This window comes from Colossoma macropomum, unplaced genomic scaffold (genome assembly GCF_904425465.1).
Source record: "Colossoma macropomum unplaced genomic scaffold, Colossoma_macropomum, whole genome shotgun sequence".
In the NCBI taxonomy this organism is placed as follows: Eukaryota; Metazoa; Chordata; class Actinopteri; order Characiformes; family Serrasalmidae; genus Colossoma; species Colossoma macropomum.
Window position 1 is genome coordinate 20,374,300 of NW_023494808.1, and position 24,105 is coordinate 20,398,404.

The window sequence follows — 24,105 nt, forward strand, 5'->3', positions numbered from 1 at the left end:
CAGTCAATCCAGGCTTTTTCTTCCTTTTTATAATGTATGAGCTCCTCTTTATTAAGTTAATAACATTTTTACTTGTTCAAATGAACTTCTGGTAATACCTATTAAACCGAAACTACACGACCAAACTGAAACTGAATAATAACATCCACAAAAGCAGATGGCGACATTGTGCCAACGTGAACGCGCATCGCGGGGTTGCTGGAACGCGAGTTGTCCACATGAACGCGCCTCGGATCCGCTAGATTAGTGCTGCTGGCGCTGCACACGGATGGAGTCGAAGTGAAATCAGCACTCTGCGGTCCAGTTTGCAGGCGTGACACTCCGGGTCGTCCTGTAAAGCAGTACAAGTTCGGGAACTGGACTCTACATCTCTGGGGTTTTTTTTATCGTTTATCTGGTATCGCTCCACACTGAGAGTGGACGCGCGTTCGTTGGTCGGCGTTATCGACTTGGAGTTGGTGGGAACAACGGACGCTGTCTGTTCGCCTTGAGTGAGGAAAAAACGTTACGCACGGCTTACAGACTGAGTAACCGACACTTTTGCCGTGTGTCAGGGACATTAACGTTACAGTATGCGGATAAACGGCCAGCAGAAACTGCCTAACTGCTTAGCTGACTAACTAGCTAAGTAGCTAACGTTAAGGCGCTAGCAGCGCCAGGCTTTGTTTTGCTTGTGCAGAGAGACACTAACGTTCATTAGCTACCTCTGTTTACACAGATGAGGGAACCTCGGCACAGTTATCTTCATTTAAACGAAGAGTTAAATGTGTTTTTTCACGCAGATAGGTAGCTCCGGGAGTGGAAAAGGCGTTTTCTATAAGTAAAAGTAAGATTACACTTCGTAACATTAGTACGTTTAGTACGTTTACTTCGCTGACGGTTGGTCACTAAGTAGTGACACATTAGCGGTGCTAGTGCTCACTGAACCTGTCAGAAATGCTCCTGTCAGACGACTCCAGCATTAAAACACTACTGTGAAGCTGCTCTTGAGCAATAAATATGCGATAACTGTTGCCGCTGTGTCGAGAAAACTTGGTTATTTCCACGGATAACCCCCCCCCCTTTATCGACCAAAGTCAGACCCAGATAGACGTGGAGACCGACCATGTCTTTCTTTAACTTTCGGAAAATATTCAAGTTGGGTCCGGACAAGAAGAAAAAGCAGTACGACCACGTGCGCAGGGATGTGAATCCAGAGGAGGTCTGGGAGATTATTGGAGAACTTGGGGATGGAGCTTTTGGGAAGGTGTACAAGGTAACTGTTAAACGGAACAATGGCCATACTGTTAATGCATGGGAATACCTATGTGTACCAAGTGGGGTAGCAATCAGTACACCCACCAGTCTGACTGGGAGGTGGTAGCCTAACTGTCAGTAGCACCTGTAGTGATCACAAGTTAAAGGCAGTGGTATCAGCAGCTCTGCTTTCAAAGTTGTGATGATGAAAATCACTTTCAGAATCCTACAGAGCCCTGCTGGTGACATCTGGTATAAATTAAAATAATGGGTGGCCACAACTTAATTAAGTGGTGGCCATGACTTAGGCGTGGGGAAAGACATCCTAATGCATGGCCATGACTTTGTAAGCCTTACTTTATATAATTATCTCATTCCCACTCCTTACTAAGTCATGGCCACACATTAGGATCTCGTTCCCACACGTTATTAAGGCATGCATTATTTTTATTTATATGGGATGTTACCACCAAGGCTCCATAGAATACTTTTATTGGCAAAGTAGACTTGCATATATGATGTCTTGATTAAATGGTGCTGATGTAAATGGACAACGCAGGGTACTAATAATAAAATAACACAAATAATTAGATACAGAAATCCGATACGAAATTTCTCTCTTGATTTTGAATCTGATTATTGATTGAGATATGAGTATTGATTGAGTACCATTGCCCTTCTAGGATAAATAGATGAATCTATTTGTCTATCTAACTGTCTGCCTGTCTGTCTATCTATCTATCTGTCTATCTATCTGTCTATCTATCTTCCTTGTTGCAAGTTTATATCAACCATGACTAGTAAACAGCACCGAATGTGGTTCCATCATGTGTGGCCTATGTCTGAGCCTCTACCAAACCAGTATATTGGATTGCTGCATCTCTGAATAAATACACGAACAGCAACAAAGGGTGTGTCAAAAGCTACAATAGTTAAGCCTTATCACTCCAGCTGCTCAGATGCTTTTACTATCATTTCTCAACATCTCTGACACCCCAAAATGTCTGAAAGTAGCCTGTCTGTATTGTCGTTTTTTCAGTTTACTTCCAACTAGTTGCTGTCCTCGTAAGTGACCCCCCACCATCACCTCTGCAACATCCAATGAAGCCGATTGCGTTCAGCCCCCGGTTTCCAACCCGTAGGTTTGTCAAGCCCAAATTAGCGCATGACTGCTTGGCTCTGAGGCACAACAGCAGGTTTTGTTAGAAACACAGGGTGATTTGGAGATTAGCTTCCAAAGCCTTTGGCTTGGTAGGCTCTGAAAAAGAGCTCATTCTTGATCTAGGAAAAGAACAACACTGACTGGGATAAGCATTAGAGCGAAAGGTATTTTCAACATAGTGTTTACCCGTGTTCAGTAGGCCTAAGCTGGGGAGAGGTGGTGGGGGTCTTTGTGTGGCCTATAATTGTCCACAGGACCTAGAACAGAATGACCGTTTCTCGCAATGGTGAAAATCACTATTGAGTAGCGAATGCTGCTCTAGGACAAGCAAGCTGTGGCAAAATGAATAGGTGGAAAAGGGCGGAAGCCTATTTCCTGCAATGGGGAAACACTACAGGATTTCCGTAGCTTACGAAAGGATGAGGATGGACTTGTTTAGCCATTTAAATCGCAGGCTTATTATTTAGTCACTAAACTTACTTCATATTGACGTATTCTTTTATTTTAAATCATTCGGTACATATTACAAAACTAATCTTTGGTAGATGCGAGAGTGAGTAACTGGAGTATGGATCCACAAGCGATGGAGAGTTAAGTTTCGAATAATTTTGCTCAGTTCATCAAAGAGTTCAGCGATCAACCAGCTCAACCACATCTTGAAGGAATGTTCATTGGACATTCCATTCATATATCTACAGTTGATACACAGCCAGATATAAACACAAAGGGACAGTCATGCAGTTCACCTGTCATGTATGTGGCAGTGCCCTGCTAGAAATCCAGAATCAATTTCTAGGCCTGCACAAACTCAACAGATTTCTGGATTAAGCTCTATATTGTCATAATTATTATGTATTATTACATATTATTATGTATTAAATAGATAGTCCTTAAATCTGATTGGCTGAGGTATGTTTGAAGCTGTTGTAAAATACTCCATATAAGCAGACCTACGACTGCCTCACAACAGCTGAGTTTTGTATTAATGCAGCAGGTCACTAAAAACCATTGTGCTGTGAATGGACTGTTAGGTTGCTCTCGTGGACCACCAAATGTATTGATACATGAAGTAACAGCCTGTTTTTGTTTAAACTGAGGGACTAACAACTTATTTCTTTACTTATAACAACTAGGCTAAAATATTGTAGGCTTAACTGCTCTGTTTTTGGTAAATCTACCATGAGTAGTATTTAACCCAGTCTGGAAAAACAAATGTGTGGCATTTGGTAATTTGGTGCATACAAGGCGAAGCCTTTTACATTAAGCACTGCTACATTACAATATTTTCATTATTATATGACAAAAAGGTTCATGAAATCTCTGCAGTATCCAGAGGATGTCCTTTAGCAGTACATGGTTGTGAGACAGCAATTGCATACTCTGAACGAACTACTTTTCTTTGTGGAAGAATTGTTTATTGCTGTTAGTAATGATTATAACTTAAATCTAACTAAAAATGTATGTATTATATTTTTTCTGTAGCCACTGTTTTTTAAAATGATAAGCCATGTAAAGCTGTGCATTACATTGATTTTACCACAGGAAAGGGGGTTTTAGGCACTCCACATTGCATTATGCTCAAGAACATCTTCTACCAATGATCACAATAACATATGGCCACTCGTGTCTTATTGCTTTATTCTGTCTCCTGCGGTGTCTATTAAACTTAAAATTCACATTTTTCACATGAGAAATAATTAAAGTAGAATTACACCATGCTAATGTTACCAGTAATAACTGTGACTTCTAAGGGTTAACTTGGTAAGGTTTATCCAATGCCACGTCACTTATGGTACAAACACAGTCAGTGCATGGTCTCATTTAGGCAAATCTAATCGATCATAAGCAGGTACACCGGGGCCTGGTTAATATTCCACTGCCCGTTAGATGGTGCCTGCAGTGTTTTTGTTATTTTATTATTTATTTTTTTCTCAGATTGTGGACTAACGTCTTTCCCTCTCTTCGATGAAGTCGGATGTAATTATTGTAATAGTCACACTGTGTTCACTGACCTTCGTTGCTCTGTGGAGCAAAAACCTTAATTTGCATGAGTGACACTGAGTTTGATCGCTGCTGAGTGGTGGACCAAGTTCCACCGGCTGTGTGACTCAGTCTGATTGTCATGCTGCAGACTTGCCGATCTACATGTAAAATTTTTACAGAGTAGTGGACTGTATATTATGTAGTGTTGTAGTGTTGTTGGAATTCTCAGTGCTGCGTTTTTTTATCTGTTTCATTGTCATTCATGAATTAGTTGACTGCGTAGCAAACACTACAGTGAGTTTATGAGTGAATCATTATGGACACAGAGATTCCTTCTGTGTCATTTCAGTGAAAACATGATTTGTCACACCTCATCAAACCTTACAAATAAGGGTGCCTAGATGGGTTCTTTGGAGCAGTGCCATAGACAAACCACTTTTGGTTCCTAAGGGAACCGTTTAGTGGACAGTTCTTTAACAAACCATTTTTGTAAAAAAACTGTCTAAGAGTGGAGAACCTATTTAAAGCTTTAAGATTCCCTAAGGTTCTATACCAGTTACAGTTTTTTCATAGAACTCAACATCCAGAACCCATAAAAACCTATATTTGTAAACAAATAAAGCCACACAAAATCAGCAAAGGTTCTGTGTAATATATTTCTCTTATCAGTCTTTTTTATTTACTTATGTCATGAGTATTTAAATCAGTGCTTTGGTTCATAGAGGACTTTTATCAGTGTAAAGGGTAATTTCTTGTCACTTTACCTCTCCAAGAGGTTTGCCAATATTTGCCATGTTTTCTGCCAAGACAAATAGTCTCTCTTTTGCATATTTACAAGGGCACACATTCTGGTTCTGTTGTTCTGCCTCTCTGAAGCAAAAAGCCCAAAGCTCAAATTTCTGAAATTAATCCCCCCCCCCAACTTTTCCCCCATTGCAGGCTCAGAACAAGCAGTCGGGCATTTTGGCTGCAGCGAAGGTGATTGACACTAAGACCGAGGAGGAGCTGGAGGATTATATGGTGGAGATTGATATCCTGGCGTCCTGTGACCATCACCACATAGTAAAGCTCCTGGATGCCTTCTACTATGAGAGCAAACTCTGGGTGAGCATGCAGAGTTTGACTGGGATTTTTGTTTGATACATTTGCCAAGTGCTTTGTATGAACTAGGAACGTGCATATAGACCAATTTTGGAGTATCTGCAAGAGTTAATGAACCGTGCGGAAGGAAAAAACATGAAAAAATGGACACAAATGGTACTTTGGTTGAATGCTTTGGTTTTAAATCTGGAACTGTAGGCTCACTCTTGAGGTGATAGCGCTGGTGCCACAAGGCTCAAAAAACGGTAGGACAAAAATGTAGCAGCAAGCAAAAGAACGCATTATTAAATTAAACATATTGAAAAAAAAAATTGAGTGAATGTATATATAACAATTAATCATCAGCTAAAATTTTGTGATCGTGACAGCCACAATGAACAGAATGAACCTGATTTAGAAACACAAGCTTTACTTGATTTGTGGATACACACATCTCTCTGATTGTATAATCACTGGGAGAAGTGTTCTTGCTCCGTGTACCTTTCCGTCACATGCTTTGAGAAATGCTTGTAACCTCTCTAGTGCTTTAATCCCTAGAGCACCATTGAGCCATTAACATTTCATGGAACAGGAGCTAGTGAGATGTTTATCAGGCAGCTTGCTATTCTACCATGCTAGTAGCTTTTGATTAGATGAGTTCAGTTTCACTCATCTGATTTTCAGAGCTTGAGAAAGCTGTATAATGTAGCATGGTCCATACATTTGCTGTAGTATCAGTCAGTGTGGCATAGTATCATTGTTGTGTGAGTGAAGTGAGCATTACACATTATCAGCAATATGTTAGCAGTGATCCTTCTAGCCAGAAATGTTCATAATTAAAGACCAGGACATCACTCAGTCGAGAAAGCTTCCTTCACATCACGCTGACTCATTATGTACTTAAAGAAAGTGCTTTATTTCAATGCTGTCTGCAGACAGCGATGAGTGTGTTTGTTGCTGTGTTGAGAACATGGTCTAAAGAACAGAAAAAATGGTTAGCCCTTGGCTAATGTGAGTATTAACCTCTTGCCATGCTCCTTTTTTTATCAGAATGTGTTCTGCCTGGAAATGTTAGCCATATGAAACTTACCACACTAGTTAAGTCAGCCAGTGGGCCAGTGACAGGCTTAGTTGGGCATGTAGTTGGTAACAGGCTAGCTTTAGTTAGGAGTTAGACTGGACAGTACCTGTAAAGACAATGGGAATCTGATCAAAGGATAAGGGGACAAAAGTCCTGTTACATCACTGTTTTCCCAGCCTGTTTCCTGTGGAGAAGAGGTTTGAAAACATATCAGCCAGGCTTTCACTGTTTAGATCAGAGTGCTTTTATTCAGAATTGTTTATATGTCTGCAGTCTTAAAAAAACCTTAAAAAGCAGGATTAAAATTAGACTAAGAAAAAAGTTAGTTCAAGTTCTGTGCTGTGTAATTTTGCAGAGATTAAATAAAGAAAAAGTACTTGGAAATGTGAGGCTGTGGCTGAACACGCACTCAACTGCAGCAAGAAGCAAGTTGTGGCTTTTAGACAGGCAGTCAAATTACACGTTTTCTCTGCATACAGCGGATGTTCAGTCTTTTCCAGTCTTTCTTAAAGAAACCTCATTTTGTTTGCTAGCACAAAACTGTATGAAATATGTCACAGCATTTGTTAAAAAAGAGTGTTTAACATGGAATTTTCTGAAGAATCTACACTGTAATAGTATCTACATTTGTGATGAGATACAACATTCATTATTCGCCAACCTTTCAGTTTTTATATTCACTTAGCACTACTAGTAAACTCTTGAGTTGGTCTGTGGTAGCTGTCAAACTGCCTTGTTGCACAAACTGCTTTTAAAAATACAACTGGAACCATGGTTGAGATTGGGTGATTCATGAGCTTGTGCTGTATTGTTCACAGACTTTTGTGTCAGAAACGACCAGCCATGCTCACCTGGTTATTAAATTACTGGTCCTGCTTGCTCTCCCTCTTCCCATAGTGCTCTGATAAAAGGGTGTGACACGATAAAGGAGATCTTTATCAGGCTCGATGGTTCACCAGGAAACAGACAGACAGAAGCCCAGCCTGTTTCCTCCTGATATAGTCAAAGCAGGCTTGTGCTGAGAATGGAATGGCGAAAAGAGATTATTTATTGAAATCATTACTGACAATTGATATTAGGCAATCTGTGAAACAAAAAGGTATAATTTATTTATTTATTTATTGTTAGCCCAAAGCTGTGTAAAAAATGTGTGTTCCATTCAAGAGCTAGCGTCAAAGTTGAGTCCCACCTTCCCTGGAACTGAAAGTAAAGCAAAAATGAATGAAATAGACCATCTGCTGCTTGCAGAACTGGTGTGCATAGTTAATTAGTCCAGGCAGGCAGTAGATTTAATTAAACATTAACAGGCTGTATTGCTGAAAATGGCTATAGTGGGGCTGTTCTGTTGGATAGGAAGCCAAAGCCCAGCAGTTTGCCTGTAACTTCACGACTGTATGAACTCTCTGTGTGGACCATTGTATTAGCATAGCCACAGTGCTAAACCAAACATCTCACCCACAGTGAAACAACCGAAGCTGACCGCTCAATGAATGTGACTGTTCTGAGTGGGTCTGCTGTGTCTGCACTGTGTATAAGGAGGAGCTGAGGTCACCACATTGTATCTGGCTGGAGCCAGGCGTCTGGCTCTCTGCTGACTTCTTAAAGGAGCAGTTTGATAAAATGCTAACGTGGATAAAATGAACTGGCAGAATAAAGGTTTGCAGCTACTTTGCAACTGTTTTGATCATAGCTGGCTTCTGATTTAATCATTAGGAAACATTGTTACCTAAATCTCCTTTTCCTCTTACCTTAAGTCGGGTCAGTCAACCTGAGATGGGTTTGGTGTCTGAATTTCCTTCTTTAGTTTTGCAATGAAGTCATGAGATATTGTAGCTAACAAGAAGTATCATCTTACACTGCCTGTATTGGCTTAGGATACCATGAAAACCGCATGAAATGTAAGAAATGAAACCTTGATGAAAGGAAATAATATGTTAAATAATTGTTGATTTTCTAAAACAAGTAAAAAGATGTAGAAGTAAGCTGAATAAAGTAAAGTGCTGGGTATAATAATTAATTTCACAGGAAAAAAATGAAAAAGAGAAGTTTGTTCCATAAATTTAAAGCACTGTATGCTTGTTAAAATAACATTTCTCTGCTGACAGTGATGCAGTTTCAGTCAAAGGCATTTTTCTCTTCTTTTGTTGACCATTGTGTAGATAGCTTTGTAGGACCTCAGTTGTTAAGCATTCACAGTGAAGGTTGTTTTCTGCTTGCCAGCGACTGTCCAGTGCGAATGTAACCAACAGTTATCTCTGTAATCAATTAATCTGTCGTCTGTTGCTTGATTCTTATAATCAAACTAGTATGCCTTCTGTGGTTTTCTCTCACTTTGCCCCAGTAAGAGTGCTGCCGTCATTCATAGAGCATTATTTATACAAATAAATTAACTGTTATTTTCCATAACCAGCATCACTGACAACTTTACCTAATTGGCCAGCCCTGCTGTCCTGAGCTCTACTAGTACCTGTTCTAACCCTCCAGATGCCCAGCTTTATCCATTGTTCTGAGCCATCCAGCCAGTCTGCATGGAAACTCTAATCCTATTAGGGAAATGGTTCTGGCTCCGTGTCAGTGTGCAAAACCCTTCAGCATGCACACGTACACATATACAGTCGCGTCTTCTATTGGCCAATCCTCTTACATCACTGGCCGTATTGAGAAGCAGGAAGAATCCTCCAGACTCCCTTCATTCATGGGCTGCCGTCCCACTCTTCAGATCGCCCCTGACGGCTAATGAAGGTGTTCACTGAGATCCTCACTTCGCTTCTAGAGTTGTCAGACAAATCTGCATTATTCTGAACTGAACTTATGAACTGCAGGGTGTCTAGGGTGGCAGCAGAAGCAATTGCTAGCTTGGGTTCAGCTTATAGGGCCTGTTAACTCGATTGAAGATATTGAGCATATTTCAGTCAACCTGAAGACCCTGAAGTACCTTGTTATCTAAAAACATTGTTATCTATAATACAGAGTTAAAGGTTACAAAACTCAAGATCACTTTCTGATCATGAGAGATTTCAAACCACAGCTATAACGCTACAACATCAGGAAGGTGTTCACCCTAACCCTGACAGAACCCGGGTTCAAAAAAGGCTTTACACTTTGGTGAGATATTAGATTATGGAGGTAAAGTTATGTTCAGTGGGGAGCTGCAAGTGGTAGTGGCTAAAACAAGTAAGAATTGGGCCCAAACATGCAAATGCTGTTCTCATATACTTACAGTACTGTGACTGCGTGGCTATAACATACAAGTCATTCAAGCAGCATAAATGTGTTCTGTACTTTGTTGCTCCTACAAGGGAATATTACAGTTTTGCTGCCTAACAATGCCCAGTTTGGGAGAAAAACAACATTGCCAGCAGAGCAGCACTGCCTGGGTCAGCTGGGGATTAAGTGCATTGCCCAAGTGCATTAAGGGCACAACCAGGTATACCCAGTTAGTCCTGGGCTTTGAACCCGCAAACTTCCAGTTGCTGGCTCACCTCATACTACTAGGCTACCAGCCTCCCCAAAAAAGGTGATGGCATGAGATAGATAAAAAGAAAGGAATAAGGTAGAATAAGGATGGGAATTGCATAGCCTGTAAAATGCTCAAAATGCTAACTATGTAGGTTGCTCACTGGTAGTTGCTCAGGCTTACCTAAAGAGACTTTGTTGTGACATGAGCCTCTTGCTGCACAGTCTTACCCAATTGAAATCAAACAGAAAACACAAAAGCGAAAGAATTTCCTAAGCGAAATGTCCAGCAGCGTTATTTATTTGACAGTGAACAGCTAATAGCAAAAACTGATTAAGAAAATCAGTCAACTTTAAAGTAGCATTTAAGTTCAGGCTATTTTAAATTAAACCTGATGATCTAGGAAGATGCATGTGTGTAGGATCCTGATTCTGGCATATGTGGCACAGTCACATTACAGTAAACAGAATGAATGAATGAGGCTCTATCTGCTTGAAATGTTTGTTAGTTTCAGCTTTGCACCATCTGTTTCCTTTTGGTCTGTTTATGAATAAGCTCCAAATCCTTCAAACGAGTCTGAATGAAAAGAGGACCAGGTGATCTGAAGTGTGAATCATAATTATAATTTCATAGTGCTGATATCATGCCAGGCTGATACTAGATAGTTTAAGCCCTTGGGAGCTGTAGCGGTCAATTCATTGTGTGGAATTAAATGTAATCAGTAATAAAGTAGGCGTTAGTGTGGTTTTCAGTTATAGTAAATGATATGAGCAATGTGCCTCTTTTGTCTGCAGATTCTTATTGAGTTTTGTGCTGGAGGGGCTGTGGATGCTGTGATGCTGGGTGAGTAAAAACACATATGCACACAGACAGACACACACACAGCAATTTCACACTCAAAACCTGGGGCATTGCTTATCCAACCAGTATTTTCCATTCTTTCAAACTTAGTATGTTTTATTTATGATGGAGAACATTATTATTACCAAAATAAAATATTTAATGGAGTGATCAGAATTTAGAGGCATCTATTGAGTAGGATCAGCATTGGTCTGTATTGACAGATACTTGAGGATCAAGTGTTGTGTGATCTTCTAAGCACGAATGACCAACAGTTTTTTCTTTCTCAGTGCATGTACAAATATACACTCTTGTTACGTTTTTCTCTCACAAAAACTGAAAACTTGTCTGTAACAAAAGCATCAAAGAAATATTTCACTTCGTGCATGCATGCAAAGTGTGCAGTATTTTGGCCAATCTTTTTGAGCAGTATGCCACCCTAATCATATACAAAACACACTACTGTGACATTTTTCACTTTCAAAAACAAAAAACCCAAGTTTTTAATCATTATTGCGATATTAGTCTTTGCAATACTTACCCCGCAGAAGACCCTCTAACCAATCACTGTTTTTTAATTGTGTACTGTGAGCATCCCGGCCAAACAAATTTACAGATGAGTGTTTCTGTGGGTGTTTTGTTGAACCAAAGTATTTATGCAATTCAATAAAAGTAAATTATTTTGGTTAAAATAATGCAGTCACTTTGAAGCAGTATGTCACATGATTGACCAGTGTTTTACTGCTACCACAATATGTAGCAGTAATATACTTTGTAGCAGTAATATACTTTCTCCATAATGTGCAGCCATAATTTATGGTAATGTTAAAGTGTAAGGCATGTCTTTGTGTGTGTGTGTGTGTGTGTGTGTGTGTGTGTGTGTGTGTGTGTGTGTGTGTGTGTAGAGCTGGAGAGGCCTCTGACTGAGCCACAGATCAGGGTGGTGTGTAGGCAGACTCTGGAGGCCCTGCTGTACCTGCATGAAAGCAAGATCATCCACCGAGATCTGAAGGCTGGAAATATACTGCTCACACTGGATGGGGAGGTCAAGCTCGGTATGTATGAGTGTATTTGAGTGGATGTGGGTTTGTGCACTTCCTTATATGAGCAAGAGAGCATGATTGATTTCCAGTATTTTGGAAATCACCTTAAACCCCTTCCCACACTCAAAGCCATCTACAACTTTCCTTCTGAGGGCCTCAAAGAGCTCTTTTGATTTAGACATGATGATACCACACACATCAATAACAGAACAAACCAGACCAGATATCAGATATAAGGTTTACTTACGACAAATTCCTCGAGAAATTCTCTAACAATGTTCTAATCATTAGTACCTGATCAAGTGCACCTGATTTCATGTATGTTGAGGTGTATTTACTTTTTCTGTGTAAAAAAAAGTGCATAACTGTTTATTTCAATTATACAAAGAAAGACAAAAATGTTAACTCTAGGTGTCACTTGTTATATCACCTTTATCTGTCAACACTATTTGAATGAAGACTTGGTATCTGTATCTCAGAATATGTTGAAAAAGTCCAGACTTTTCAATGGGGGAAAATTCTTCAAATATATACTAAAAGCAAATATACAAATCCAATACAACTAAAACAGCTGTTGAGCTGCTCTGGTAAAGCTGCAGATCAGTATCATACATATACAAAAAGCCACCCATGTTAAGTTTTACTAAAAAGAAAACATAATTAGTCCTGTTTAATTGGTTTCAGTACAGTACAGCATCAAGTTTCAGACATCAGACATACTAGTTTCAGGTCTCAGGGACAACACTGTCATGTCTCAGGTCTCATACTATCAGGCTACAGTCGTGGCCAACTGAAAGATGACAATAAACAACAACCTTTACTTTTACTGAACTACACTATTATTATTTTCTTTCATTTGGTAAAGATGAAGCTTTAGCTTTTGTGTGCCACAGACCTTCACTCCTTCTTTGGCCCGGGCCAAGCTTGGAGCCATTTTAATGATTTTTTTTGTGCTGTATCCACCATATAGGTGTTATTGCTCAATTACTCTACTTTGCTCGGAAATAATCTTTTGGCCTTGAAGGTTAACATATGTTTGTAAGTGACTGATATCTGTCGTTAGTGTGACGACACCTTTGTCCAGAAAGAACCCGTTTTACCACATTTTATCATACAGATAGCCGCTGTTGACTCCCCTCCCACACTGGATGAAGATGACATTGATATGCTCATATGCAGTGAAGTGAAACTGAAATAAAAATTAATCAACTATGATCCCAGTGTTTACGGTGGTCTGAAAAACTCTAAAACTAAAAAACTCTCTACCCTTTAATGCAAACATAGCTTTAATTGTCTGCCCAACAGAAACCGTGCTGAATAAGCATAATGGATGATAATGTTTGTGTGTGTGTGAGTTAGAGGTCTGTATGGACATGAAATTGGAACCCAAACCTTATCCAGTGCTGAGTGTTACTGTTAAATCTGAAGCTACACACACACTTGGACCTAACCAGGTCTGGTCTGAAAGTTGTAGGTACTTGTCGGGTTGGGTTATTTATAGTGGATTGCTTTGCTTGAATTGATGAATACAAAATGTTATACTGGAATAAACTGGTATTTTAGACATTTGTAATATCTGAAGAGTATTGATTATCCATATATTTTTCTTGAGTTGCTGGTAGTACCTAGCAGAGAGCAGTATTCACCCTACTCTGATCTAAAGTTCTTCTCGCTGCTGCTGCCGAAATGCTTAAGACAATTCAGGAGAGATTAATAAGCAAGGAGAATGATCTGCTGTGACCTTTTCACCAGCCCAACAAACCCCTCTCATCATCCATGGTGTGATTGTGACTGCTGTACTGTTGAATTTCATCTCCAGTTTCATTCAAAAGTACGTTCGCCCACTCTTCAAACTCCGGAACTATTGTGGACGCAGCTTTAGATTATAATGTTACAAGAGAGAATGATAGAGAGCGCAAGAGAAAATGTGTGCATATGTATGAAATTAACATAGGCATAGGTCACGTAGGCAATATATATAATCCTTCAAAACTAAATCTAGACTGATGTTTGTAAGAAATTATTTTTTTTGTTGGGCCCCTTCAGCCTCGAGTCAAGTAGAACATTGTTTTGTGCTTGCGTTGTTTAAGTTTACTATAACAATCCTGGGCAGAACCATTAAATCTGAACAGCTAATGGTGAAAAAACAAATGTAATTCAAACATTTTGTCTTTCCAAAGGTTGCCAGAATCAACTATAATCTTTTTGCAATTTTAGTTCAGGCCTCTAAAAGTTTACATTGCACTGAAATACTGTTTCCCACATACAGTAAATCCCACATTCCCACATCCCACATACCAGTCAGTAGTGCTTTAGTGCAACTGAAAGCTTCTAAGCACACTTGTGTTTACATAGACTTTAATTTAGATAAGCAAAACAATCAGCATGTAGCTAAAAGGTTCTATTGTGTGTATGTGGTTTATGTACCAATGCTATGGTTATTACTCTTGTCACTGCTGTCGATACCGATTATTATTGACATGCACAAACAATCCACCACAGTAGGGCTGCAGGTTATATAGAGGGAGTGACTCATACCCAGCTGAAATGAATAGCGGAAGCAAAATGCTGCTTACGTTTGCTCATTCTGTTATTGTGCTATCAACGACTAACCCCACATAGGCTTCCAGTTTAGTGCTGGTGCAGGCAGCACGTAAAGAGTGAGTCACTGTCAGCAGTGGCTGGATGTGCTAATAAGCAGGTTAAATGACATAACAGAGAGAGAGAGAGAGAGAGAGAGAGAGAGAAAGAGAGAGAATGAGGGAGGGAAGACCCCATTTGCCTGTCAAAGTTAGGAACCCACCAGGAGGTTTAGAGAGGTCTAAATAAACCTGTGATGTCATTGCCCAGCTGCATGATGCCCTTTTCTGCAAACCAATTTACAGCCAGTGGATATAGTCCTGGTTTAGGTTTGTTTTCCAACTACCAGGCCTCACGTCAGCTCCATTTCAGTTAGTGCAGTTTCTTTTCAGTAAGTTCACCTCATGAGCTGAACCTTAACGTATAATCAGGTTTTATTAAATTAGAAAAATGTGAAATATTGTAACTAAAAGATGCATGAAAATAGCAATAAAATAGTTCTTGTTCTAATTACAAACCCAGGTGTGGTATCAACTGAAAGTTTAGAATCCACTTTCAACTGAATTTCTTCAATTAGTTCAATGAGCTACAAGTAAGTAATAATTAATGCCAGAGTAGACCATGCGTTTGTTATCGCCAAGGCCAACTGCAAGTTCTAAAGCTTAATATAAATACTAAACCAGAATCACCTCAGCAGCTCATTTGCTAGGGATTCTTGACAACGCATGAAACCTACGGCTGGGATCAAGTTATTGTTCAACTGGCATGAATGTTGTGGGTGTAAACAGTAATGTTTTATTGCCTTGTAAGGTAGTCCAGTAATAAACTTGATCTTTGTCTAAGACTCTTTCCCAGAGTCTTTAACTGCAACTATGACCTTGTTCATAACAGCATGGACAAAATCAAATCTCAGTCTATTTTCAGTTGATGAATTGATTTAGGCCACAATTAATGTGCCTTTGAAACACAACTGCTAAAGCTCATGTGTCTTTTTTTTTCTTTCTTTCTTACAGCGGATTTTGGAGTGTCAGCCAAAAACACTAAAACTCTTCAGAGAAGAGATTCCTTCATTGGGACTCCATACTGGTGAGACAAATGGCAACAACAAAAATCAGTCTTTTTTATATAAACTACATACTTATCAAACACTGTCACTGTTTTCCATCATTCTTTCTGCCACACACACACTCAGGATGGCTCCGGAGGTGGTGATGTGCGAGACATCGAAGGACAGGCCGTATGACTACAAGGCTGATATCTGGTCCCTGGGCGTCACACTGATAGAGCTGGCTCAGATAGAGCCACCTAACCATGAGATGAACCCTATGCGGGTGCTGCTGAAGATCGCCAAGGCTGACCCACCTACTCTCATGCAGCCTTCGAAATGGTGAGACAAAGAAAGACAGACATAACCGGAAAAAAGTATCATTAGTAGTAGTTTGATTATTGTCTTTTTGTGTCTCAGTGGGGCCAGTGATATGTTTGCGTTGTATTTGTTCTCTTCATGGACATCACATTGCTTGGAGAGTGAGATAAAGACTTGTTTTTGCCCTTCTCCAAACTGTGCTACCGGGCCTTATAGTACTGTTATCTCGGTGAAAGTTGACTGGGTGGAGATTATTCAGGAACCTTTGAGAACTTGGCTCTAACTGAGAGTTACTGGTGCAGATGTCATCAGGGTGCGAATGAGAGATGCTATCTGTGTTGACTGAACTTGTGATGTTGTATTTAGTTAGTTATATTGCTGAACCAAAATAAGTCTCCATTATAATAGCTTTCTTATGTAATGATGAATCAGCAGTTGTATGCATAGTTTATTTAATTCACATTCACATTTTCTTAAGTCTGTGTTGGGGGATACATCTGAGGGTGCTCTCAATCCCCACCTCCTGTAATTCTGAAAAACACTTTTTTCATTATATTTTAGAATAGAACATAACAGAGTAAACTTTATTGTGCATTTCTAGAAATTTGTCTGGCTTCACCAGGTTGCTCAAAATAAAAAATAACAAATAGATCAATAGCAGGAAAAGAAACAACCTATCTGTTTTACTATCTTTCTGTTTGAATTTCAAGTTTTTTGACTCTTTTATACTGCAGAAAATGTATCTTTTCTCAGTATTATTTGGACTCGCTATCAGTTTTCAGGATGTTTTTCAGCCTTAGAGGATGGTTGCATTTTCTGCTTCTTGTTTGCACTTTCTGACTCTTATGATCCAAGTTATACCAATTACAAGTTTAGACTAATTAATCCATAAAACCTTATTCCACACCTCAGAAGTCTAGTATCAGTTAGTGACAGATTTGGTGGTCTACCCAGTTTGCCGTGATTGTTAGGAGTCTCATTTGCTCTATATCTTTTAATCATTTTTTTGAACTCCAGTTTTGGAAACTACCCTTCCATATGCAAGTGGTTTTTCTCCTCAGAAATATCTCCCTTAGTGATTTTAGATACACATGAGAAAGACATTTTGTAAGGTGTAGCTAAGGTGTTTTTGGGTAGTTTCTTGTGTGAATGTTAGTGTCTTTGAAGGGAAACATAATATTGGAGAGATGTTTGGTAAAAGGTCTTGTTGGGAGATTACTGCGGTTGGTGTCAGTTAAAATGGCTGAAGTGAGCAAAGTAAAAAGTGGACAAACTAAATACTGATGTTTGATATTCTATGTACTGTTGGAGGTTGTTGTGTAATTTTCTATTAAATATATGTTACCTTTTTTGTGGACCCTGAAAAATGTACTTGTACATAATGGCACTTTGGACTGGAGCGTAAACCAAAAGGTGGTCTCCGAGAGTACTATGTAACGATGGATTGCAGTTGCACATGCATATTCTTCTGTAATTCAACTTAGAACTTTTAGACTCATCTCTGACCCATGTTTGCCCAGGTCTCCAGAGTTCAGTGACTTCCTGAAACGTGCTCTGGACAAGAATGTGGACAACAGATGGAGTGCAGCCCAGCTCCTTCAGGTGAGTCTACATCTTGCTCGTCATTCTAAACATTCTTCCACCCTGTGTCACTGATGGAACAACCCCAAAACTAGTCTTAGATCTGTTTTTGCGCATAGCGGCAGCACCTTATTGCGTTTCTCAGCAGCCTGAAGAAGCAAGCACGACAATAAAACTGGTCTCAGATCAGTGAGTGAGTTCTACCAACTTCTCATTCAGCTTCCTAACCACCTGCTGGACCAGGTGGCCACACTGAATAGACATCTGCTCATTTAGCTGTTCATTTGTCTGGCACTCATTGTGCCCGAGTTCATCCTTGGGTTCCTACGTCAGCAAAGGAGCTTTTCTTAACCAAGGAGTTAAGGAGCCTAGCATAGTTGTCTCACACACGCTTCGCCACACTCCCACGCTTCACACAGCGTGCTACAGGAACTCTGTTTAACAGAGGCGAACTGTCTGGTCCAGGAAAATGGGGCTGAAAATACAAGATCGGAGTTTTCCTCCAATGAAGGTCATAATATCAAAGAAGTTGCACATTCTCAGGCCAGCTATTGACTATGTGCAGCAGGTGGCTAAGAAGGTAAGACTGTAGAAGGTTAGATGCTGAATGGTACTGAAACTTTTGGTTACACTGATGTATTTGGTGTGATTGCATGGCATGTAGGTTTTATGTATAAAACTGTATTCTAGAAGAGAATGTAAATGCTGTGTAGAAATTTACAGAGAAATATAGAGGTTGCATTACAGTAATTCAGATCTACTGTATTTAATTAACAATTGTATAATAACTACATTATATAAATTTGTGTTTTTCTTCAAATTCCAGTGTAATTAAATTCTAATCTGATAAGGCTAAAAACTTTACATACAATGTTCTGAATGTATTACCATTCAGATACATAAAGAAAGGCTAATTTAGTATATTTAAGTATATTTATTGATTTAAAAGGGTATTCCTAAATTCTCTTTGCTGTCGGTAATAAATGTTTTCTTTTTTGACTTTATAGCACCCGTTTGTGAGCAGTGTTACTGATAGCAAACCAGTAAGAGAGCTAATAGCAGAGGCCAAGGCTGAAGTCACCGAAGAGATAGAGGAATCGAAAGAGGAAGAAGAGGAGGATGATCATGAAGGACAGCTGGTGAGACAGTCTTGGGACTTTTATGAATGAATATATTCTCTTTACATAGTTATATACACTTTTAAGCTGCTTTTGGTCTGAGGCACTTATTTTTATAACTGTATCCCTATTTCAAAAATCACTGTAGTACAGGGCATTGGGGGTAAATGATAAATCAGTGGCTTATATTTTATCCAGATAAATTATTAGTATTGTTCTGATGTTGGAAGTACAGCCAATGAACTGGTAACTGGTGCCATGTTTTTGCCACACCCTGGTGTTGCAGAGTTAAGATGGAAGTTTTTATTCTAAAAACTCTCAATACCACTATTCATTTGAAAATTCAATGTTCCAGCAATACATGTAGCAGTTTTACTCCCACTGCATTTATATACAGGTGAATTTCTTAGTGTTTTGAAATGCAAATTGAATCTTCTTTTGACAAGCATCACTTTAAACCCATTTCCGCCATTCACCAGTATTAATCACCCTCCAGTGGATTTGGGAAATGGGCCAGTTTTGCTGCATTTTGGCTTTGTTCACATTACAAGCCTCAATGTTCAGTTCCAGTTTTTAGCTCAGATTTGATCTTTCTTACTTGATGAATCACATTTAGATGCATTGCTGTTACTGGCACTGCTGCCACATTGATTCTGAATTAATTCCGATCTGTTTGTTCTCCTCGAGGTCACATGGCCACAAATTGTATATGTATCTGGTTTAGGACCACATATGAAAGTGGCTCAGATCTGGTTAGAAAAGATCAGTTTTGTGTGTCCACCCAGCTCTGTAAAAACACATTTGTGTTGTATTAAGGCAACAAACCTACCACTTCAGCCTGGTAATGGGAATGTAGCCATAGAACCTCAAAGAGACACTATGGGGTGATTCTCGTGATGATTGCTTTGTGGAGGATCAATCAGTATTTTAAATGCCCGCTTCCTTTTATAGCTGCTGCCTGGACACAAGCGTGCTTCATCTGATGCCAGTGTTGGAAGCTCTGAAGATGAGAAGCTTTCCCAGTCGCCTTCTACACTGGAAGCTGTTCCAGAGAAGATTGAAGAGATTCCCAAGTTGCAAAACGTGGAGGTTAAAGATGACAAGATAGCTGAACCAAAAACTCCCCAAGTAGAGGTGAATCACATCAAGGAACCACTAGAACCTGCTGCTAAAGAACCTGCAGAGGTACCAATTTCTAACGCGAAACCTCAGGAACCTACAGAGGCAGAGGTTAACCGTGTAGAAACTCCTGATGTGGTTCTCAAACCAGAGGTACCTTTTACTCAGCTAGATGTAGTGAAGTCAGAAGAGGAGATGAAAGCGAATGCACAGCCAACACAAGGAGAGAAGGAGGTAGACACAGCTGAAAATGTGTCTGTAATCCACGATAATGATGAGGTGGTGAAGAGAGAACCTGTATCTGAGACTTCCACTGTGGAAGGGGATAAACCAGTCACTGAGGATGCCACTGTTGTAGAGCCTGAGGAAAAACCTACACCTCCCAGCTCTCCGGTGAAAGAAGAAGATAAAAAAGAGACAGCAGATGAGAAGTCTGCCATGGAGAAAGAGAATAAGACCTCTACAAAGCGAAGGTTTGAGAAGAAAAATTCAGACTCCAGGATCAGATCTGCAGCAGATAACAGCAGCATAGATCTAAACCTGTCCATTTCCAGCTTCATAAGCAAATCTAAGGAGTCAGGATCCATGCAGGTGAGTGTTTTTTTTTTTGTTTTGTTTTGTTTTTTTTTAAAGAAAAGGTAAATGCGAATGGTTGGTGTTGTTTCCAGAAACCTCTTGGTTAGGTGGCAGCACTGAGATGCAGGCACAGTACTACAAGTTATGTTTTGCTAGAATGGGATCATATTGTGCAAAATTTTAAAAGTAGCAGAACTACTGCTGCAGTTTCTCTGCAAAGCACACAACAGACCACTACACTGCATGCAGTGCTGGTGATACTTTCCTATTTATCTAAGTGGAAGTTATTTTTGGTGTTATAGAAAATACTTTATCATTGTATAAGTGCTTTTTAAACATATTCAGTACATTTTACAATAAAGGATACCATGAAATATGATGATTTGGTCACTGATATCATGATAAAAAAGTCTCATATCATCCCTCCTGTAATTCATTACTTCTACAGGATACAAAGCGTCAGAAGAAGACCCTGAAGAAGACCCGCAAGTTCATTGTGGATGGTGTAGAAGTCAGCGTAACAACATCCAAAATAATCACAGACAATGATGCCAAAAATGAGGAGATGAGATTCCTAAGGTGACCAATCTGTTTTTTGTACATTTTAATGTAATTTGCATACTCATTTACATTTACCTGTGATTACCATTGAGTTCAAACCAATGTGTAGTCTTGAAAAGATCATTTAATGCCCCCTGCAGTAAATACTTAAAGAGACTGTGTAGGTGTCAAAGGCCTCTTGTTTAATTAGCACAGGTAGCTAAATCCCCAAAGGGCTTAACTGTGCTGTTAGCATTTTTAGCATGACTGGATAGACTGAATAGGGTCAATTGATTCTATTTACAGTTCAGCTTTAGGTTTCCCTTCCATGTTACTCTTTGTCACTGCTGGCTTCACTTTAAATATATTGTCAGACTACACCAATAAGAATAACGGCACTATGATTTGCATTCTGCCTTAGTTAAAAATGGCGGCTAGCACTTTTCAAATCCTAAAAATTCCTTTTCAAATCTTGTAGTGATCATTTAACATTATTGACATTACTGATGTCACTGACACAGGAATTTTACAGTTAAGAATTTATTACACTTTGTTTAAGACAGATGGCGTTTCATTAGCTAATTTACATGTTTTGAGAGGATATGTTGTATTAAATGTTTAGCTCACATCAATTACAAAACAGCAGGCCTAACAGGACTACAAGATTTTGTGAAACTTTGCAGTAGAGGTCTGCGCAGGACCAATTTGTTTAGTCTTGCTCCCACAAGATTTCATCCCGCTCCCACAGAAAATCTGCACCATATGTCCTGCTCCCACCCCCCAACCTAAACGTTTTATCCCGCTCCCGACTGCAGACCTGTATAACTGCTTTCCATCTGTGTTAATCACAACTGAAAATCACTGCCACAGGTCAAATTTATTTGGCTTTATTGTCGCGTGTTCACCTTTATCAAGAGCTCTTTCCACCGCTGTGACCTGGCCGTCTGACTGTCCAAAGGCTCCGCTGTTTCTGTAGCCCACAAGAATTTAATTCACACGATTGTTCATGTGACTGCTTGCTTTTATTTGAACTAGTTTCGATTGTCTATTTAGAATGAGTTTATTATTTTTTTAATATTTTGCTTTTAATTTTATACACTCACCAAGCACTTCATTAGGAACACAATAATAATACTGGCCTCCATTTGCTCTCAAAACAGCCTCAATTCTTCAGATGTTGGAAACATTCCATTGGGATTCTGGTCCTTGTTGACATGATTGCGTCAGGCAGTTCATGCAAGTTTCTTTGTAGTGCAAGTAATGCAAGTTACTTTCATGCTGTGAACTTTCATGCTGCAAATCTCTTATTTTACCACAAGCCAAAGGTGTTCTGTTGGATTCAGATTGAGTGAATGGGAGGCCACTGAAGAGCACAACTCATTGTCATGTTAATGAAACTGGTTTGAGACAACTTTTGCTTTGTGACATGGTGTATTAACTGGAAGTTGGCATTGTGGCCATGAGGGGATGCACATGGTAAGCAACAGTAATCAAATAGGCTGTGACATTCAAGTGGTGACTGATTGGTATTAACAGCCCAAAGTGTGCCAAGGAAACATTCCCCACGCCAGTACACCACCTCCACCAAGCTGGACTGTTGACACAAGGCAGGTTGGGTCCATGGATTTCTGCTGTTGGTGCCAAATTCTGATCCTACCATCTTGTGTGCCCCAGCAGAAAATTTGATTTGTTGGTCTAGGCTACATTTTTCCAGTCTTCAACTGTCCAGTTTTGGTGAGCCTGTGCTCACTGCAGCCTTTCTGTTCTTGGCTGACAGTGTTGGAATCCAATGTGGTCTTCTGCTGTTGTAGCCCATTCACCTCAACGTTCGACGTGTTGTGCATTTTGATATGTTCTTCTTCTCAACACAAATGTACAGAGTGGTTACCTGAGTTACCATAGCCTTTCTGTCAGCTTGAACCAGTCTGGCCATTCTCCATTGACGTCTTCATCAACAAGAGCAAACTCTAGAGACTGTTGTGTGTGAAGAACTATTCAAACCAGCCCGTCTGGCACTAACAATCATGCCACAGTCAAAATCACTGAGATCACATTTTTTCCCCAATCTGATGGTTGTTGTGAAGATTACCTGAAGCTGCTGGCCCGTATCTGCATGGTTTTCTGCACTGCAGTGCTGCTGCATGATTGGCTGATTAGACAATTGCATGAATGAGTAGGCGTACAAGTGTTTCTAAAGGGCTTGCAGAGTGTATCAGTTATGAAAGTGATAGTTATCATTTTTTTTATTTAGTTGTGAGATTTCTCTATACACATGGGTTGTCCCTCTCCTGCCCACACTGGACAGGTTAACTGCTCCTGTGCTCAACTGTGCTTAACTGTGCTGTGGCTTCATCAACTACATTAAAGTACATTGAAACAAATGTGTCTGAAAATTACAGGTCATTTTCAAGTTAAAATACTTCTAATGAATATCGTTGCTGTTGCGACAAAAACTTTTCAGGAGAAGTAAAAACATCCTTAACTTTGTATGGAAGTTAATACTAGAAGATTTTGTTTCATTTTTATTGTATTATTATATATATAAATATAGATATAATGTTTTGTTCTGACAGTGACAATATATTAGGCATTTACAGGAACGAGTGATTTGAGCGATGCAAATCCAAGCCCAGCACTAGAGTAAACAAGTACTGAAATTTGACAACCTTAGCATGGTACAGCAAAGACAGGAAGCCAGCTGCTGTTAAATGGCACTTCCTGTACATGTGTTGGAGTATATCCTGTTAGCTGGTCTAGGACATCCTTTTGGTGTTAATCCAAGGATAGTTTCACACATTCCCAAACTACTTTGTAAACCTGTTTTTCCATAATAAATGCATTTAAAATCTGTGAAGCGTGTTGGTCACATTGGTCTGACCCATGTTTGTATGTGTCCTTGACAGACGCCAAGAGCTCAGGGAGTTGAGGCTACTGCAGAAGGAGGAGCAGAGAGCCCAGCAGCAGCTCAGCAACAAATTGCAGCAGCAAAGGGAGCAGATCTACAGACGGTTTGAGCAAGAAACCACGGTCAGTACCTGCTAAAATGCACAAAGAACTTCTATAAGAACAGTAAAGGAATACTTCACCTAAAAGTACTATATGGCTAACAGTGAAAATAAGCCAGTGGGGGCCAGTCAGCATTAGTCATCTATTGTATTTATATTTATGTACAAAATACATTTATGTTTTGAATTTTTTAGAAAATTTTGACTTGTACCTTTATATCTTTAAAATAACTTTTTTTTTCTTCCCCATGACACCATAAACTTCAGTCAGATTATTAAGTCTTTTAAGGCAGCATATTATTTTAAGGCCATAGCTTGTTGTGATGTTTCTTTATATG

At 39.5% G+C, this 24,105-nt stretch overlaps 1 protein-coding gene across 2 annotated transcripts in view; it reads left to right on the plus strand.

The window, feature by feature from the left end:
- Positions 1 to 217: 217 nt before the first annotated feature.
- Positions 218 to 24,105, plus strand: part of slkb (STE20-like kinase b) — a 33,810-nt gene continuing 9,922 nt past the window's right edge. For both annotated transcript variants that reach the window (XM_036557368.1, XM_036557369.1), the window contains exons 1-11: positions 218 to 1,255; positions 5,321 to 5,485; positions 10,794 to 10,842; positions 11,745 to 11,894; positions 15,476 to 15,548; positions 15,655 to 15,849; positions 17,349 to 17,430; positions 18,417 to 18,548; positions 19,479 to 20,237; positions 20,671 to 20,801; positions 23,666 to 23,789. In XM_036557368.1, coding sequence (XP_036413261.1) covers positions 1,106 to 1,255; positions 5,321 to 5,485; positions 10,794 to 10,842; positions 11,745 to 11,894; positions 15,476 to 15,548; positions 15,655 to 15,849; positions 17,349 to 17,430; positions 18,417 to 18,548; positions 19,479 to 20,237; positions 20,671 to 20,801; positions 23,666 to 23,789 — 2,010 coding nt within the window. In that variant the 5' untranslated portion in view covers positions 218 to 1,105. The remainder of the gene's footprint in view (positions 1,256 to 5,320; positions 5,486 to 10,793; positions 10,843 to 11,744; positions 11,895 to 15,475; positions 15,549 to 15,654; positions 15,850 to 17,348; positions 17,431 to 18,416; positions 18,549 to 19,478; positions 20,238 to 20,670; positions 20,802 to 23,665; positions 23,790 to 24,105) is intronic.